Source organism: Falco cherrug, chromosome 1 (assembly GCF_023634085.1).
Source record: "Falco cherrug isolate bFalChe1 chromosome 1, bFalChe1.pri, whole genome shotgun sequence".
Classification (NCBI taxonomy): domain Eukaryota; kingdom Metazoa; phylum Chordata; class Aves; order Falconiformes; family Falconidae; genus Falco; species Falco cherrug.
This window is the reverse complement of record NC_073697.1, coordinates 102,531,641-102,549,898: the sequence shown is the minus strand read 5'-3', so window position 1 is coordinate 102,549,898 and position 18,258 is coordinate 102,531,641. Positions and strand designations below refer to the sequence as shown.

Here is an 18,258-nt window from a genome sequence, read left to right as displayed (position 1 = left end):
TGCATAGTGTAATGTTGAGCTGATGTGGATTGATACACATGGTAGCTATTTTTCTTTTTAATGCAATAGATTCCAGTAATTGTCAATTTTCCCTTCCTGACTAAAAAATTATTCCCTATTCTTTGTAAGTTTGGAACATGATGCTTCAGGGAAGACTTCTATGAAGTGTGCTATAAAACATTTACTAATGTAAACGTAAGTATTAAATGCATGCTTTGGCAGAGGATGGGATTAGTATAATTTAACAACTTGCATTTGTGCTCTTCTGAACTCTGGCACTGAAAAATACCTGCATTATCATAAATACTTCTGACTAAACTATACTTAGGAAAATAAATGAACCAAATTAAGCTTTGGATACACTTCTTTTAAGTTGGCTTCCAAAGCAATCAAAGCTTGCGTGCGCTACTGATCTGCTGCCGTGTGTTGCAGGGGGCTTTTCTGTGGCAGCAGAAGCTTCTCGCTAGGTTGTGTGCTCACAGCCAGACCAGGCAGTGTGAGTCAAACCCTGGTGTCCTGACAGAGTCGGTCCTGAAGGAATTTATTTAGTTTTCCAGCATCCAGGGCGATCTGGTGTGTTGGGTTGCTGCCTTCAGCTGCCGCTCAGAACGCCCACAGCGGGCTGGGAAGGGCAGAAGGACGGCTGACCCGGACAGGGCTGAGCTTCTCCTGCGGTCGATGGCTTGTTTCAAGGGACGATCACCCACAAAGCATGAATCCTTTGACATAAACCAGTATAACTATATGTTTGCATAGATTATAAAATAGTTTGAGTTTATTACTGAATTGTTCTCCTTCTCGTCCCTGCTGTCCCCAGTCGTGGCCGTTCAGTAAACCCTAGGCTGAGGAGATCTTGATGGCTCTTTTTCTTCATACATGTGAGATAGCTCATGTGCACGGGGCGAGATGGGTAAGTGGATATGACAGTCGTAATTGCTCTGGCTTTTATGTCCCTTACGTCTGCCTGAACCTAACGGCTTTATTACAAGAGCCTGTCACAAAAATAAATCAGCTTTGTAGATAATTTCTTGTTAGAACTTGTGACTAAGTAATGTGCATTTAGAAATGCCTGTATGTCCCTAAATATTTACATTGTAATGCATATTTTGTTCCTCTAATCCTAAAATATAAGGCATAGTATTTCTGAAAAATTAGTTACTGGAAATAAGGCAAGTGCTTTAAAATCAAGTTTCCTGTGGATATGTGGGGAGTTTTACAGCTTTAATGATCAGAAATAGTTTATGAGACTCTTGTGCTCTGAATCTATAAGCACTGAACTGTACCAGACAGCAGTAGGTCTGTTAAGATGTTTGGGTAATAGAAACTGGTTTGCTTTTCTGTGTACTTCATAGGGTAGACACAATTGATTGAATATTGATAATCCCTTTTGCAAGAAGACATGTGCAACTGAATCAGCAAAATACAAACGAAAATAATCATTAATGAATGGAGCATGATTGGGAAGTGGCAATATGAATAGCAGTCGGAACACTTGATTTCTTTTAAGCTTGTTCATAATCATTACAAAAACCAAATGAAGATCAATTCATTTCCTGGTGAAGCTTTATTTTTGTGAGGAGAACAGGAATGAAGCTCGTTTGGTATCAGTAGCTTCAGTTTGTGGAATTGCTCGTCACCAGTGCAGAAGGATATGGTTGTTTTTTTCCTTTCCTATGGATGTTTAAGGACAAAAAGCGGTGCAGGTATGTAAGGAGTAGCTGGGCAGCAGTGCGTGTGGCTGGATTAAGGAAACCCGAGCAAGCTTGAACCTGCCTGTGTGTATTCACATGTGCTACGTGCGTGTAGATGGTGGAAGATGGTAACTTGATTTACAGTATATTGTATTTCAGCCGTGGTGCTGTGCAGCCCAGTCACGAGTAAATCATTCAGTCCAGTCCGTGCTCCACTGATAGATAGGGATTTACCTCCCAGGTTTTCCGCTGCATCAGGACGAAGCACGTATCGGTTTTCTGTGGCAAAGCAGAGCACGTGCTGGGCCAGGAGGGAAGCAAAGCCGAGTCTCGGGTGTGTATTTACGTGTTGAGTTTGGCTGTGCAGGTTGGAGAAGATTTTGTGTTCGGTTTTGTGGGAAGTGGGTGAAAGTCAGATGGCATTCCTAAGGTGAGGAGGAGAGGGAAGAAGGCTCCTGAATTTTCCTGCTGTGTGGTTTTCAGGTGTACATCCAAACCTGTGGTAAATGACAAGTGTAGGGAAGATGTAAACTATGTGTTTCCATATTGTATGTGTTCCCATACAAGTTTGCTGTTTGTGCTGTGTGTCTTCTACTCATATCAAGTATATCATGGCCAGTGCTGCCTAAAAATGCATCTAGCACGAGGTCTGTACTTACAACCTGAAGTTGCAGTATAGATCTATCTCCTTTGGAGGCTCTTGGTGGTGGCAGGGTAAGAAAGAAGCTGATGCCAAATATGTCAGGCTTTAGATATGCCTGTTAATGTCTCTGATGTGGCAGCAAACAAATCTATAGCCTTAAATCATGTTCTCTTTGTTTAAGTAATAGTAAGAGAATTTCTAAAGTGTCGCTAGGTGTTGTCACTTGGATCCCTGCAGGTAAAGGCAGGCATTGTCCAGCCATAACAAAGAAGATGATACCCAACTCATGGGGCATCTGCAGCTCATCACTGAAAATGACAGAAGTGTGTTTTGGGGTTGGGTTGGTTGTTTTTTGGTTTGTTCCTTGTTTTTTGGTTTTCTTTGAGGTGTTTTGGGGGAGTGGGGGTGGGGGTTAAGTTAGGCTTTTTGTGTGTGGTTTTGGGTTTGGGTTTTGTTTTTCTTTTTTAATCCTGTAGCAATTCCACTCTTTTTTGACTGATTGTATTGGTTTGGATCCTTCCCTAACCTGCTTACTAGGCATTTAAATGGTGTTACTGTTTTGTGCTGGACTAAACTGGATGGCCTTTCTCCTTGTGTGCTCAGGCTCTGAGTTGGTTAGCTTTGTCTCCCAGTCTTGCCTACCTTGTATTTTGTTTTGGCAAAGGTGGAGAATACAACCTGTAACATTAGAAAAGCCATACAGGAGCAAATTTAATGATAGAGTAGCAGTGGTGGTGTGGATCTTCATCTGTGGAATAAAGGGAAACTTCTAGTGTATTGGAGTGAATGCTTAGCCTTTTGCATGTATTGCAACAACAACAACAAAAAAAAAACGCATGAAAAACTAGAGTACAGACAGTGTGGCCAGTCGCTGCTTTTGAACTCTTACCACTGCCTGCCTATGTGGTCTTCAGGTTTATTAACCTCTCCATGCTTAATGTTCCCTGTCATTAAGGGGGCACCAATATTTATAGGCAGTTAATTGTGTTCAGTTAACTAGTACCTGAAATTGGAATGTGAGTAGAAATGCAAATCAAAGTCAGCCTCATCCTCTGGTTTTTGACCTTTTTCATATTGCTTGTGACTTGATTTTTTGGTTTGGTTGTTCCCCCCACCCCCCAGCTAAGCAGTACCTATCTCTGCTAATGTTGTGCTGGCATGACCAACTGGTTCATGGCAGTGGTGAGCAGCCGGCGCTGCGGGGGTGGGCTGGTGGTGCCAGGGTTGCAGAGCTTTCCTTTGTGACTTGCGCAACGCAGACATTTGCTAGACGGGGCTGAGCAGCGCCCCTCTGCTGAGGCTGACCTAATTCTGACAGAGGTTAAGTAAACTTAGACAGTGAGGTCTGCACATAACGGAAAAGGTTTAAAAACTTCATCTTCCCAGTTCATAAACCCGTCAGCAGAGTGGATCTGTTATTACAAAAAAACCCTCCCTATCTCTACAAATCCATTGTGCCTTTTAAGTTCATCATTTTTACACTGGCTGTTCCAGCGATGGCATCGTTTCACCCTGTGTTCCAGGCAGCACAAGTGTTGGCCACTTTTCTTATTCATTGCTCTAAGTATGTGCTGGGGATGTCAACATCTTGAGTTCCCATGAGATCTATTCTAGTAAGCCACTCCCACGGTAAGGCTATATACCATGGGTTTCATTTTCAGTTTGGCAGGCAAGGCTATAGCAGGGGCGGTTTTATCCCAACGTACCTGAGCAGGGCGGTGAGCTCCTTGGTAAGGCTGGCGGCTGTGATTGCCACCCTGCCGTCACCGGCCTCGGGGCTCTGATGGGGGTGAAGGGCTCTCTCGCCTGGACGTGCCCATCTGAACCTTCAGGCAAGGTCTGTCCGTGATCGAGGGAGGGAAAAGGCATGTCCACCTGCCCCAGAAGTAGCTGCGTCGGTCTGTTGTACCATCGGTGACATGCTTACACAAAGGTGGAGGGATGGAGCACATCACCCTTTGGCGGTATCTTGGCATTGACCTTGAAAGGCAGCTTTGACTTCTGCCTTCGACTGGATGTCTCTGCGTGAGCCACGTGCAGTACTGTGGCTGCGCGGTGTAGCAGACCCCGCCGACAGGGCATGTCAGAACATATGCTGCTAATTTACAATTTGACATTCCTGCCTTTCATCCCTCCGGCTCTGAGCACTTCCAGGCTTTCAGGTTGTGGTTGCCCCATTGTCGCGGAGCCAGCATTCCTCTGCTTGGCCAGTCGTTCCTCGGTGGGGACGCGCGGGGTCTGCTCAGCAGTTCAGTGATGAAGTCGAGCACAGACCTTGCATCACTTGCTGGCTGCTCAGGACCCACGCCGCGTAGGAGGTGGGGGTTCTTCTCACTTGGGTGTAGCGATGCCTGCCTTTGTAAAATGCTACAGGCAGCCATTCTCAAAGCCCCTTCCTGCAGTCCGTGCCTATTTGACATAATTCAGTGTTCAGCTATGTCTGGAGGGGGCTGTTTTAAACCATACGGTCAAAAAAGTGCTCCTCAATTTCCCTCCTGTCTGATGCGCTGTGCCTGGAATGACGGAAAGGCCAACGGACTGGCAGAGCTGGTGCAGCAGGACCTTCGGTTTTTGTTCCTGAGCCCTGCTGGCCTCCTGCCACCTTGGTGTTGACAACTTAATTTCTTCATTCCTTCATTGGAAGCAACGATAACGTTAACTTCTGATGAACATGATGTGGTGCTTAAATCACTGATACTTTAGTTAAGGGGAGAGCAGCCTCCTTCTCCTGAAGACTCCTGACAAACAGAGTCCCCAGCTCTGCTGGGGCTGTCCAGGTGTGGCCCTGGGGGAGGTGTGTTCACCTCCTTGCAACGTAACATGGTCGTGCAGGGCGAAGGCACCGCTCTGTGTCCAGCCCTGGCCCTTCATGGGGTATTTTGTCACTGTGGGACTGATAAGGAGCAGACAAAGAGCGCGGGGGCTCTGTGCCAGAAGCAGGTACAGTGAACGTCACTGCTTGCGCTGTCCTGAAAAGGGTGTCGCTGGTGATGGGCACCCATGGAGTGGCTGTGGGATTGTAAATCACAGTGCGTGTTAACCCGCTCTTGAGACCCTGCTCCACCCAGAGAGTCCTGGTGCTCTGTCTCTGTCATGGGGTAACACTGTTGGTACAGTGTATTTGGGGGTGCTCTGAAAGTGCAGTTTTGGGAACCAAGGGGTTGGAGCTTCCTAGGTGCCGGGAGATGAACTGGTAATTCTTTTAGTTGCAAGGTGATGTTTGCCCCAGCTTGTCTTTGTAAGAGCTTAGTGAAACGGTAATCTATATGATAGTAATTTTGGGGAGAATTCCACTTAACGTGCAGAAATTCCAACCAAGTAATCTCTTACGTGCCCTTAGCTTTAATGTTGCAGTTCCATATATCATTTTAGGAAAGGCATTTAAAAATGTATGAGCTTATTACATTGAACTCTCGCTCTGCTGCTGCACCACATTTTATAGGAAAATGTACAAAATCCTGTAAAAGCTGTGCCAACATAGTTGAGCACTTTTGTGACGCTAACAGTATTTTTAAGGACACTAAGTAACAAGAATCATTTATTCTACTAATCAAAAGAATATTTGCCTATTTAAATATTCAAACCCTCAAGCCTCATACAAGAATAAAATGTCAGGAAGGGATAAGCTCCTGATAAGCATGTTAGCTGGATTTATTTTGTGTGATGGCCAGCAAAGAAATGATTAATAACTATACATCAGGAGCCAGATTGGGAAACTACTGGGTGCTCAGAATTAAAAATTGTGGTTGGGGAGGGGGGGAATCCAGTCACTGTATGTAGGAGGGGAGGAAATCTTTGAAAACCTGCTATCAGGATCTTAAATTGAAGAAGTGTGGTCTCCATAATTGGAACCACCAAATTCTTTGTCTACTCTGTCTTCTACAGGCATGTAGGATCTGGGTTCTGCTGCCCATTTTCTTCCACGGTACAAGTGGCACAGATTTTCATGCCTAATTATTTCTGTCTGCCCAGTTCATGAGTGTTTATTATGGCTGCTCACAAAAGAGATGGAGAGGGTTCAGTAGGACCCCCAATAGTAGCAAAAGGGGTAGCTTCATAGGATGTGGGGGCAATATGGAGCCCCAAAGACTTGGGGCATTCTGCATACCATGGTTGTTTAGCCTTCTCCATTGGTAGTTCCTGGTGTTGGAATTTAAAAGGACATGTAAAAGTGATGTTACCTTCATGCAGTGTGCGAGAATTGTGGCTTGACCAGCCCTAAAGAGCATTTCTGCAAAGGTGAGTAGTGGCGTAGTATCAAAGCCAATGATGATGCAGCTATTAAATAGACACACTGGTCACCATCCAGCCTCAGCACCCATCAGGGCTGGCACAGGGGGCTTCTGCTCCTGCCACCCTCTGCCACGTGGAGCAGGAGCAGCGGGTCTAATACCGGCACGTGGCCATCTGTGTGTTCCCTAACTTAAGAGCATACCACAGTGCTGTGTGCTCCCAGAAATTATCTCATATGGTGCTGCCTCATCCTTACCTGTGCCAGACCTAAGTCAGACCAATTAATTTGTTCCAATGGCTACAAAAAAACCAGCCTCCTGTTACTTTGTTGACTTTTCTCTCCTGTGTATGTTTTTTTCATACTTGATGTTCACCCAAAGCAGAGCAGAGCCCTGGCCGTCCTGCTTATAACATGGACACTATATGTAGTGTCCCCCGTACGCTGGGTTAGGGGGAGGGGGATCTTAGTGGCTTTGTGCTGGAGGAAGGGCACAGAGCAATAGGTAGCCCAGGAAGGGCTGAACATCAGCTGGGAGAAAGTCAGAAAAATCTTAGTCTAATCTGATACCAGGGTTTTACAGCAGCCTTCTACGTTCCTGCTCTGCCAGTAACTGTCTTTGGGGCAATCACTCTCCCGTGTCTCTGCAGCTGTCAAGCGGTGACCCTTCCTGCACTGGTAGCAGTGGGAAGCTTAAAGCCTGCACCGCTTTTCAGTCTCCAAGGAGGACGTGCTACTTTCTCCTGACAACAGTTACCTTGCACTGATGCTCAAAGTGAGCAGGAATTAGTCTCACCTGGTGCTGTTCTTTGGGGTGGGACTGTGTTTTGGGGATCTTCAGCACGCTAGTGCCCTTTCCTGCTGTGCGCAGCATATAGGAGGGTTGCTGGCTTCTCTCGCTTATTGAATGTAAGGATTTGGTAAAAACCCTCTGTGCTTTGTAGAGCACTAAACGGAGTGCTTCAGTTACTCATTAGGTGTGTGTTTAAAAATAAAAAAGCAGCTATGGGGATGGTAATTGTCCTCTCCTCAGGCTCTGATGTGGCTTCTGCTCTTTGGTTTCGGCACCATGGTCTTGTCCAGGACCCCATGCGCTGCTGCTTCCCTTGTGATGTAGGGCACGTTTGAGTGCTGCTTTTATGAGAAGGGGTTTTTTTGTTTTTCATTGGCATTTCTTGAACTTTCTGTTTGGCTTCACCTGCCGTTGTGTTGGCATCACTTACAGTAAGGAACCGAGCTGAGCGTGGGGTCAGAAGGGACCTTCACAGCAGGGGTTGTGCTGTGGTGGAGATTTGGGTGAGCGCTTTGGGGCGTGCGTTTGCACACCGAAGGGTGAATGGCCAAATCCTGCAAGCAGAACCTCTGCCTCTGCTCCAAACCAGAACCTCTGCTCCAAACCAGAACCTCTGCCTCTGCTCCAAACCAGAACCTCTGCCTCTGCTCCAAACCATGCCTCGTGCCTCGGGCAGCGCTGGGGTGGCACCAGCCTGGAGGAAAACAGCTTGTGGCAAAATGTTGTGTCTGTGTGGTTCCATACAATGCAAAAATACGTCTCAAAACAGATGGTGAGACTGTTTTACCAAAGTGTTTTAAGGCATGGTAGGTGTGAGGTTAGATTTTTCTCTACCTTGCTTAAAACTGTGATTTAACCACATCATCAGTGTTCTGGGTCTGCAGCAGCGGATACTTTTCCTTCAACAGTATTTGTCTAATACCTCTTTACCACCTGATAGTCCTCCCAGTTCATCTCTGGGTCTTGACAGACAACCTCTGCACCCCATTCCTCACTTGGAGGGATGGCTCCAGGGGACTCCAGGGTAGAGAATAGGCATTAAGAATGATTTATTAGAAACATATCAGTAGGAAAATCAGGTTTACTGATGGATCGTTTTCAGATAGCCCAATGAAGCCTGTTTTTATTTAGATCCAAGTATGACCTTTAAAACATTGGACATATTTGAAAGCCAAGGCACATCTGACCAAAGCAGGCTTTTCAAATTTATGGAGTTCTGCCTCCTCACTGCAAGTGAGGACAGCTATACTTTCTGCTTAATGGTATTTAATCGTCACTTAAAACTTTGGTAGGCATATTTATGTTGAACTGGGGGGAAGGAGGCAGTAGAAAAGGCACAAATTAGGGAAAAGTTGACAGTCATGAAGATTTGAGGTTCTGTGCAAAATAGATGTGTGTGCTGTCAAGAGTGGATGGCCTGAGTGAGACGTATCACGGAAGGTGGAAGATAATTTCTAGAGCCAGCGATGAATATAATCTTTGATGCAGCCCCTGGGATTAGTGATTACTGGATCTCTCAGCATTAGCAGTGTTTCTGCTTTGCAATCTGGGAAGGAAAGCAAGTTGCAAGCCTGTCTGTCCAGCCCCTCTCTGGACCGAACTCTGTTGCTCTTTTTTTCCAGAGGATGAGTTCATGGTCCTGTTGTCGGTGGTTATGGACTTTGAAAGAAAATAATGCGTTATTGTATCTTCAGTTAGATTGGTGGGTTTTTTTGTGAAAGGTGCTACTGGACAGCACCTGTCATCCATAGGAGGAGGCGCACCACACTCTACCTGTCGAGTCACACTGTCGGCGTGGACATCCACCGGCAGCTCTGCGCAAGCACGGCTTGGTCTGCAGCTGAACCGTCAGCCACGTGAGTGCCTGTTCGGCCCTGGGTCAGTCCATGTTCCCGGGTGTTCATAAGCTGCACTGATTAGTGCTGATAAATGGCTTGTATTGGGACAGTAAAGGTGCAGAAACCACCTGAGTTTGGCTCAGTTGCCTGATACTGGACAGTGTGATGCTGGGTGATTATGGCAATAGCTTTGCGCCCCAGAAGACAGTTGATACGCATTAATTGAGTAATAGAGTGGGATAGTGTTAAATCTCCCTGAGCAGGAAGAAGTGTTTTGTAAATGTTACTTGCCATTTTGTGGCCTCTTTGTGCTCCAGGAGTGCTTGCTGTGGTTCCAGGCTATTTTTCTGCTGTGGGATCACAGAGCAGTAAATGATAGGATATCCCTTTTCTGTTGCTGGGACAGCCAGTAAACATCCTGATCTCACTTGCTGCACTGAAGAGCAGATTTACAGCTCTGTGGTGGGCATAAAACAAGTGATCGGGGGATTCAAAGCCAGGCTCCTGCAGCAGACAAACATACATAATAGCAAAACTGGGGTGGCTGGTTTGGGGTTTTTTTTTTTGGGGGGGGAGGTTGTTGGTTTTGTGTGTGTGTGTGTTGAAATCAGTTTTCTTGATTGATACGGCCTGGTGTATGCCAAGCTGTCAGCATAAACTCAGCTGTATTTCTCCTTCCCCCATCTCCCCATCTAATCCTTCATTTGTTCCGAATGGCTTTGGACATAAAGCAGTAATTGCAAGGAATTCACAGTAAAAAATATCCTCCGTTAATATATTCTATTTCATATATTTCCTTGTGTGTTCTCCTGATTGCAAACTTGGGTTTCATGTAGAGTAAAGGTTTTGGACCCAAGAAAGGTGACAGTGTGCGTAGCCCAGTGGTGCCATAGCCCCTGCGCCCATCCGCCACCCTGGTTCCCTTGCGGGGCCGGTGGGGAGGACACGGGGAGCTGCTCCGTGGACAGGCTGGGCAGGGTTTCATGCTGGGTCCGGTATCTGTGGTTGGTCTGTCAGTCTGTTTTTGAAGTGAATAAAAGACGTGTGAGAGCTGTGGACCAAGGGTGGAATGAACCCCCTTTCTCCCCAACTTAAGGACAAGTGACACCTCTCAGTGAGAGCTCAGCAAGGTGCTTGGATGCCGAAATGCCAGATGCCGGGAGGTTTTCCCAGCCTCTTGAAACTTGGTTTTGTGAGCATGATTTAATGGGACGTAGTCAAGCATGATTTAATGGGACATAAAATGCCTCTTACTCTGATAACCCATTGATCTAAATGAGAGACAGGAATGTTAGGTATCTGTTTCTTTTGGCTATTGATTTCTGGTATTTTGATATAAATCCTGCAAGCAGGTGCCAGCCTACATTTAAGTGGAGAGGGCAGGCTTTAGCAGGGAAATGTTATTGTGTAACCTGCGCTAATTAATTTACAGCTGTTGGCAAGTAAGTAGTGTTCTGTGCCATACCAGTTGAGTGTTTCTCATCTAGCAGAGAGGGGATTGATTGCAAGGCATCAGCTGCAGCCTCCTCAGTTGTCCCCAGTCAGGCCAGGTATCGCCCTTCTGTGCCTGGGGCCTGCGGCTCTGCCTCGGGTCCACCTGCAGGTTCAGCACCTGGAACATGGGCAGGAAAAAGTGTCTGAGGCAGCCTTTTGGTAACGATGGACAAGTGAAAGTGGGCAACTTTAAATTTGAAACGAAGTGCTGGTCTTTAATCCCATGGGTAGCTAGTCACTGACACCAACAGGAACACGTTGTGGCGGTCTATCCATTGTATTTTATTTAAATTCAGTAGTTTTCAAATGTATGGAGTGTTCCCTTGAAAATCCCAACTTCCTGGACCGAGGCTTGTTTGTGGGCAGGCCAGATGCGGTGTGAGCTGAGTGTTAGAAATAAACCCTGAGATTCTCCCCTAGAAGATGTTAGGAGCTGCTGCAAAGGTTTTCCAGCCTACGTGTAAGATATGGATTTGCTTTGCTGTTAATTCAGGTTTTAGAAGAGCTTTGCAAAAGCCTCAGCACATGTTTATTCCTAGAGCTTCTTGTCTCCCGTGTGCTGCTTGGTCTCGAGCTCCCCTGAGAACCTTCTGGAGTATCACATTTATCTCATTAATTTGCTAATCCCCAAAGAGACCAGCCCACGGTCTGAGCTGAGGACTGCAGCGGTGCTGGGATCCAGTCCTGGCCCCATGTGTCCCTTTTGGGATAATTAGCAAGACCTGAATCTGGAATTTGGAAGTATTTTGGCCCGGGATCTGAATTTTGAAGGTAGCCCGGTGAGCAGCCAAGCGCTTTCTCACCCGAAGGCGGTGGCTGTGGGCAGAGGGGGACATGTCCCTCAGGTGTGGGCTGATAGCCCCTGCATTGCCTGGGGCTCGTCCCCCAGCCCCTTGTCCCTGCCCCAGCTGGGCCCTGGGCTCGGTGCTGGCTGCCCTGTGCCGTTCCTCCACGTTCCGCTCGAAGTGCTGGAGGTGGCGGAGGTTTCACGTTATGTGTCTTCCCACCTCACGCAGACAGCGCAGCCCCTTAGGGCTGGAGAGGTGCTGGGCTGGGCTGCGGGAGGTGGATGGGGCAGAGTTCTGCAGGCTGCAGCCACGGGCAGCCTCGTCTGCCGGCGGGACCCACAGCGTCCTGACCTGCCAACTCGCCGTGGGACAGTAAATCCTCCCAGAACTGCTGTCTCAAACGTTTCTAAGAGTAAAACAGTCAAACCTCTTTGCCTCCCCCTGTAAATGGTCTGAACGATAAGGCTGAAGCACAGAGTCCAGGTCAGTCCCTTTTCTATTTAAAATACTTACAAGAAAAGCACTGAACCACCGACCAACGAAAACCTCACTTCCCACCTTGTGTACTCATCATTCTTGCTATTTCTAACAAGTTCTCTGCTGGCCCTTCTAATTATGTTTGAGCTCAAGCACTTTTTAAAAATTATTTTTATTTTCCTTTTCCTTTTTTTTTTTAAATTTTTATTTTCCCTTTCTCTGGCCGCAGGAGAGCCCTGGTGTGCCAGGTGTTTCTTTGCATGCTGCAGGAATATCTGCTGACAGGTCAGCTTGTCCGTAGCAAACCGCTGTGCTGGAGCCGGGGGCTGGAGTCCGCCAGCACGTGGCTGCGGGCAGAGCGTCGCTCAGCCTGGCTGCTTTTTGCACCAGCAGTTGAAGAGGACCTGTGCGAGGAAGACTGACAAACTTGATGTTGATTTGGTTTTAAATTGCTGCCTTCCCATCTCCTGTGGTTGCAACCAGAGCCACCTGAGAGCACGGTGTTCGCGCAAACCCTTGCCTCCCCGCCACCCCCCGCCCGCCTTTGGAGAATTGCAGCTTTGTGCGTATGAACAATGTGGGTATTTGACATGCCCACTCCTTCCCCGGACTTATCTCTTCTCTGTGTATCTTTGTTCGCCTGTCCTCAGCAATCCAGGAAGGAGAACCCTGATAAAGAGTGGTGCAGGGTGAATGCGAATGAGCGGGAGATGAACCTCAAAGGGCTTGGTTTGGATTTTCCTCCAAACCTCTTTGATCATAAATTGAGCTCGTTATCCCCCCGAAGCACGCCCCGGGGGAAGGCTGCCCAGAGGTGTGCGATGATTAAAAGGAAATACTCTTGCTGCTGTGACCACCTTCTCTTCAGCTTAGCATGTATTGACGTGTATGAAAAGCAGGTTTTTAATCTCTGAGTCAGTTTAGTTTGACTCCCATGGCAGGATTTCAGGGTCATTTGTCACTTTACCCCATCACGACTGTTCGCTCATTCTAAAGAGAGATCTTCCCTTTGGAAGATAGTTTTCTGTATTCGGCATGCTCCCTTTTGTAGAGAGCTTGGCTTGCTTTAGGGTAAGCAGTAGTTAAATCAAGAAATACAACCTTGTTTTTATCCAGTATACTTGCTTAACTAGAGAAGATTCATAAAGAACCGTGTTTCTGTGAAAATCTTTGTCTCCCAAGTCTCATTTTGGAGTCTGAAGAATGCCTGCTGTTGCCTGAGAAACACCCAGCACAATTAAATACGGAGTCGTTCTTGGGGAGTCAATGAGCTTGAAGCAACCCTGGGATGATGTCGTTTGTGCGTTCGGTCTTTCCTTGCTTATCTGGGCAGGATTTACTTGGTAAATGCTCATTGTAATTCTGCGAACACTGCTAATGTTGCATGTCTAATCTGTCATGAATGCGGAGAAGGGAGCGTGGTGGCTCATTTTCTTCCCTCACACACATTATTGTAGGGGAAGCCGGAGAGTTGGATTAATTTTTTTGAAGTATTGGAGATTGCGTGTTTGCTCTCTGCGAGTACTTCGTTAAGGTTTGTTTCTGGTGAGGATAAAGTGTGGCCTGAACACGCCGCCTGTACGTCGTTGGGAAGGATGTGCGCTCCCCGGGGAGCTGCAGCTGCCTGGGACATCCCTTCCACGTGGAGCTGCCCTGGCTCTGCTCCGTGCTGAGCTCCATGGGCTCAGGGTCTGGCGTGTCGGTGGAACGTGAACCTGTTGCTGGCCAGGGACAGAGCTGGTGAGGGTGACCTGAGAGCTCCCTGCGCTGTCGTCCCTCTCTGACACCCAGAAATGCGTCTAAGCAGATGCCCAGCCACAAACCCGGCCCGAGTTAAGCAATTACTCCTGGAACCCAGATCAGTGGTGGCAAGTTTTTGGTTTTAACCTGTCTATTCTGGCTGTGAAGTACAAAGACACCAGTCCATGGCAGTGCTGTGCTGGGGTGCTCCAGACAGATATGTATTTAGAAGTATCTGCAGAGAGAGCTAAAACATTTATTAAGACCATTTAACCAAGAGTCATTTCATATTCATGTCATTCCAAAGCAAATGGGAAGAAAATTCACAAGTGCCGTTTAAGAGCAAGGCTGGCTTCTGAGCACCAATTAATCTTAAAACAAAACAGGAGCGAGCAGTTTCACGTTAGATGGTAAAACCATTTTCTCTCCTCTGGAGGCTGGTTTTCATTACCCACGTACACATGGGTGGTGTCCATGTGTGCCCAGCCTCAGCCGTGCGACGTGTAGCTCTGCACGCTGCCCTCAGTGCTCTCGGAGCCCGGAGGAGGCTCTGGCGCTGCTGCCTCATCCCGACAGCCCTGTGGACCGCGGGTGGCACTGGCTGTGCGAGGCGGGGGGGCTGTCGGCATCATCTGGCACTGCTCAGTGTGTGCCTGGCTCCAAACGCTGCGCTGCGTGCTCTGCTAACCATGCCTCTCTCTCTGCCCTTCATGCTGCAGGTGCAAAGAGCTGAAATACGGCAAGGACCTACCCCAGATCTCCATCATCTTCATCTTCGTGAACGAAGCACTCTCTGTTATCCTGCGGTCAGTGCACAGCGCGGTTAATCACACGCCAGCTCACCTCCTGAAGGAGATTATCCTTGTGGATGACAACAGCGATGAAGGTTAGCGGTGCTGGGATCCCAGATCTCCAAAACACCCAGAGGGCGTTTCATTCCTTAAAACCTGGTGGAGCAGTCACACTGCTTTGGGAGCGGTGACGCTGCTGGGAGGTGTGGGGTGTGGGGCGTGCTGGCCGCCACACCAGCCTTCTCCTGTAGCGACAGTGGAACAGCATCAAACCAAAGTCAGAATCTGAGATAATTATTGATGGAAAGTGTAGCTGAAAGGTAGAAGGCTAAAAGAAACCAGAAATGATCTTACCTTTAAAATTCAGTCTGGTTTCAGTCCTTGTTTCTCATAACAGCACTTTGGTTGCGGAGGTGCACCCCGAAATACTTAATACAAAGTTGAGGGACAAGAGCCCAGCGAGCTACCCTGCACTGGCCCCTGGCAGGGGTGTGAAATGAGACTTTCTCTGCGCGTGCCTCAGTTTCCCTATCTGCAAAATACCGTCCAAGGCTTGCTAAATGGCTGGGCCCCTGCAGAGGCCCTCTGTCCTCTTACATTATGTTTTTGATATGAGAAGGATAAATAAAGAGGCAGAAGAGGAAACAAACACACTTAGTGTGCTCAGGTCAGGCCGTGACAGAATGCGGAAAGGGGCTCTCTGGTTTCCCACGTTACACATGTGTCGTTTGGTTCCACCTGCTCGGTCACTGCTGTGATCCCTTCCCTGCTGGTCTTGGTAGCACAAGGATGCAGGAGGTGGTTTCATGTGGAAGCATTTTCAGACCGAGATTCTTCCAAGATTTTTTTCCCCCCCCAATATACAGTTGGAGAATGCCATTAGAGTAGTTAAAATCTTAATGAAGAACAGCAAATAGTTAAGTTACTCTGATTACTGCCTTCTTGATTTGTACTGCAGGCTTTTAGTATTATTTAAAAAAAAGAACAGGCATGTGCTGTGGATGTTGCGATCGGAAGGGAAGAACAGGGAGGGTGTGGGACGTGGAGAGCTCATTTCCAGAGGGAGCCTGAGAGGTTGCTCGTCTGTCTGCAGTGAGATGAGATGGTATACAGCAAGCTATTCAAGCCTGTAAAAATAGGCACTGAAATACCACAGTAATGAGCACCATAGAAAGCTGATGAATTATAATTACCAGTAAAAGAAACAGGAGGGCAGCTCCTCAGCTGATGGAAATCACAGCAGCTCTAGTGCAAAACCTAGCATGATGTGCACCAGTGAAGCTGTGGGATTTGGAACTGGAATGGTTTGGCTAGCCAGGAGAAAGTGCAGGTGATCTGTCGCTGCAGTATTTAGCATTGCCCAGTGCTTAAGGGGTTCAAAATTTCAAAATGAGATGCTGCTTCTCAAAATCTTACTGTATCGATGGGTGGAGGGGAAGAACGCTCTTTAAGGGAGAACCCACTGGTAATAATTACTGAGCTTCTCTACCCATTGCCATGCACAAAGAAACATGTTTCTGAACAGCTCCCACCCATCATTCAGTATGCAGCACTGAGGCTAATACTGAGTCAAGGACTCTGGAGACACTACTGAAAAGCACAAGACAATGAAACAAATCCTTTCAAAAAGCATCACCCTCCCAGTAAGCCGAGCCTGCAGCTGGCGGTGAGGATGCAGAATGAAATCTCTTTATCCACTGCTGAGATTGCAAGGCACCAGCTTCTCCGGCAGTCTGCTGCGAGGGCTGGGCTGGTGCTGGTGGGGTCTGGTGGTGGGGCTGGATGATGGCAGGGTGTTGACAGGGCAGGGAGATAGGTGGCCGAAGCTTGCAGCGTGTTCAAACACATCCCTGAGCCTGCTTTTGCAGGCTGACCGAGCTGCCTTGGTTGTGTTGGAGTGTCCTGTGGCACCCGCCTAGCCAGGGATGCAGATGCAGGGAGCTGACCCACACCGAGGGACAAATTCATGCGTCACATGCAGGAGGTGGGAAAATCCCAGCCTCCTGTTGCACCTAGGTGACGTGTGCTTTGGATCCCAACAGAGGATGCATTGGTTGCATCAGGATTGCGAGTGCCCAGGGTCCCTAGTGATGGGCCGGGACTGGGTTGTACAACACCTGAACACCGAGGTGGTTCTGTCCTCAGAATCCTTGTAATGGAAGTGTACAAGGAGGGTGGGTGTCGGGAATGAGGTGATGCTACTAGCTGGTAGGGTTAGTTAGAAATGTCAGTACTGTGCTGTTGAATCTTTGTAGGCATCGTGACAAACGATCTTTTTAAGGAGGGGTTTGAAGGACGATAATGAGGTAACTTGGCAGGTGTTTATGGAGAGCTCCTCCCAAGCGTGTAATAATCTAGTTTTCTCATGTAAAAGAATGATACAAACCAGAATGTCTCTCTGGGACCCATACATTTGCTTTCTGCATCAACAAGGAGCTTCACTGACAGCAAAGAATTATTAATGGTAATAACGTTGTCATATAGTACCCACTAATGGTAGGAAGTAATTGTGAGCAGCAATAGCAGCATCATATTGTTGATGCTTTAGATATTAGAGTCATTGTAATACGTACATTTGGCTTCTACAGGAAAATAATTACGGGAAAATAGTTTCTCGTGAGTTCTAAGATTTAGAGATGAATCCTGGAGGATCAAGCATATGTGTTGAGCAGAGGATGGGGTTGCATGGATGCAGCTTTCGCGGTTGTGACTGAGCAAGGGAAGGAATGACTTTAGCCTCTTTATGAGCAGCCTTGAGTGTTGGAAAGACGATTTCTGTGGGTGTATGGCTCGTTGCTGTAGCCCGGGCAGAGCCTTTGGAGGCTGGGTTTTGTACCCCTGAAAGGATGGTGACCTTCAGAGAGCAGCAGCTGGCAGCTGGTGGGGTGTGTACCCCACGGGGTTGTTGTTCAACACTTATGTCAGGGCTTCACACCGTGGGGTTTCTGCGTAGGTTTTGTCAGGGAGCACTTTGCACAGATGTGAAGAGGAACTACAGCTCCTAAGGGTGATGGAATAACAAAGCGTGTTCCCAAAGCAAACATTAAAAGACCTTTGGGATTTCCAAGTCAACATAAAGTCTTAAAATTAGTCCCAGGGACAGAGGTAAGAGCTGCGCACCCTGCGCACCCCAGCTGTTACTTGCCCTTCAGGTGGGCCACTAACTAGTTACACAGACACGATCAAAACCTTGCGGTGTTTTGTGGTTTTCAGACTGGAACAAACTGCTTCTGAAGACTCAGTAGACGTTTGCTCTTAGCTTTGTTGTAACGTGGTATGTACAACACCACTGCACAACAGAGGAGTATACAACGAGAGATTAAAAGTTAATAAACACAGTCATTCTGATTCTTTATATCTGAGCTGTAAATAGATAAAAGATACCAATGTATTGTAATGGGGAGGAAAAAAATTCCCTCCTTGAAGGAAGAAGCTTGGGGAGTTGTAGTTTGAACCCCCTTCTCCCTTGAGCTGCACCTTATACTTCATAAAGACTTTTTGAGGCTGCTTTTGTTTGTGTTTGTTGCAGGGGTGTAATTACAAAGCCGGTGCACAGGTTGTGTTTCTGAGTGATAACATATTTCCTAGGTTGTTGAAGGGATGCAGCAATGTGCCCCTGAGATGTTATGTTATCTTGCAGCTGCACACTTTGTCTGAGTCTGTTGCTTAATCATCACCTTCTTTTTTTTGTTGTTGTTGCTGTCTGCCTTTTAGTATTTTTAATCTGGGATAATATCTCTTTGAAAAGCAAACCTCTTCGTATAAAAGAAAA

General features: G+C 47.3%; 1 protein-coding gene across 1 annotated transcript in view; it reads left to right on the top strand.

The window, feature by feature from the left end:
- Window positions 1-18,258, top strand: part of GALNT17 (polypeptide N-acetylgalactosaminyltransferase 17) — a 213,560-nt gene that overhangs the window by 61,757 nt on the left and 133,545 nt on the right. Inside the window, exon 3 of the mRNA XM_055700832.1 lies at window positions 14,415-14,581. Within this exon, the coding sequence (XP_055556807.1) occupies window positions 14,415-14,581 (167 nt within the window). The remainder of the gene's footprint in view (window positions 1-14,414; window positions 14,582-18,258) is intronic.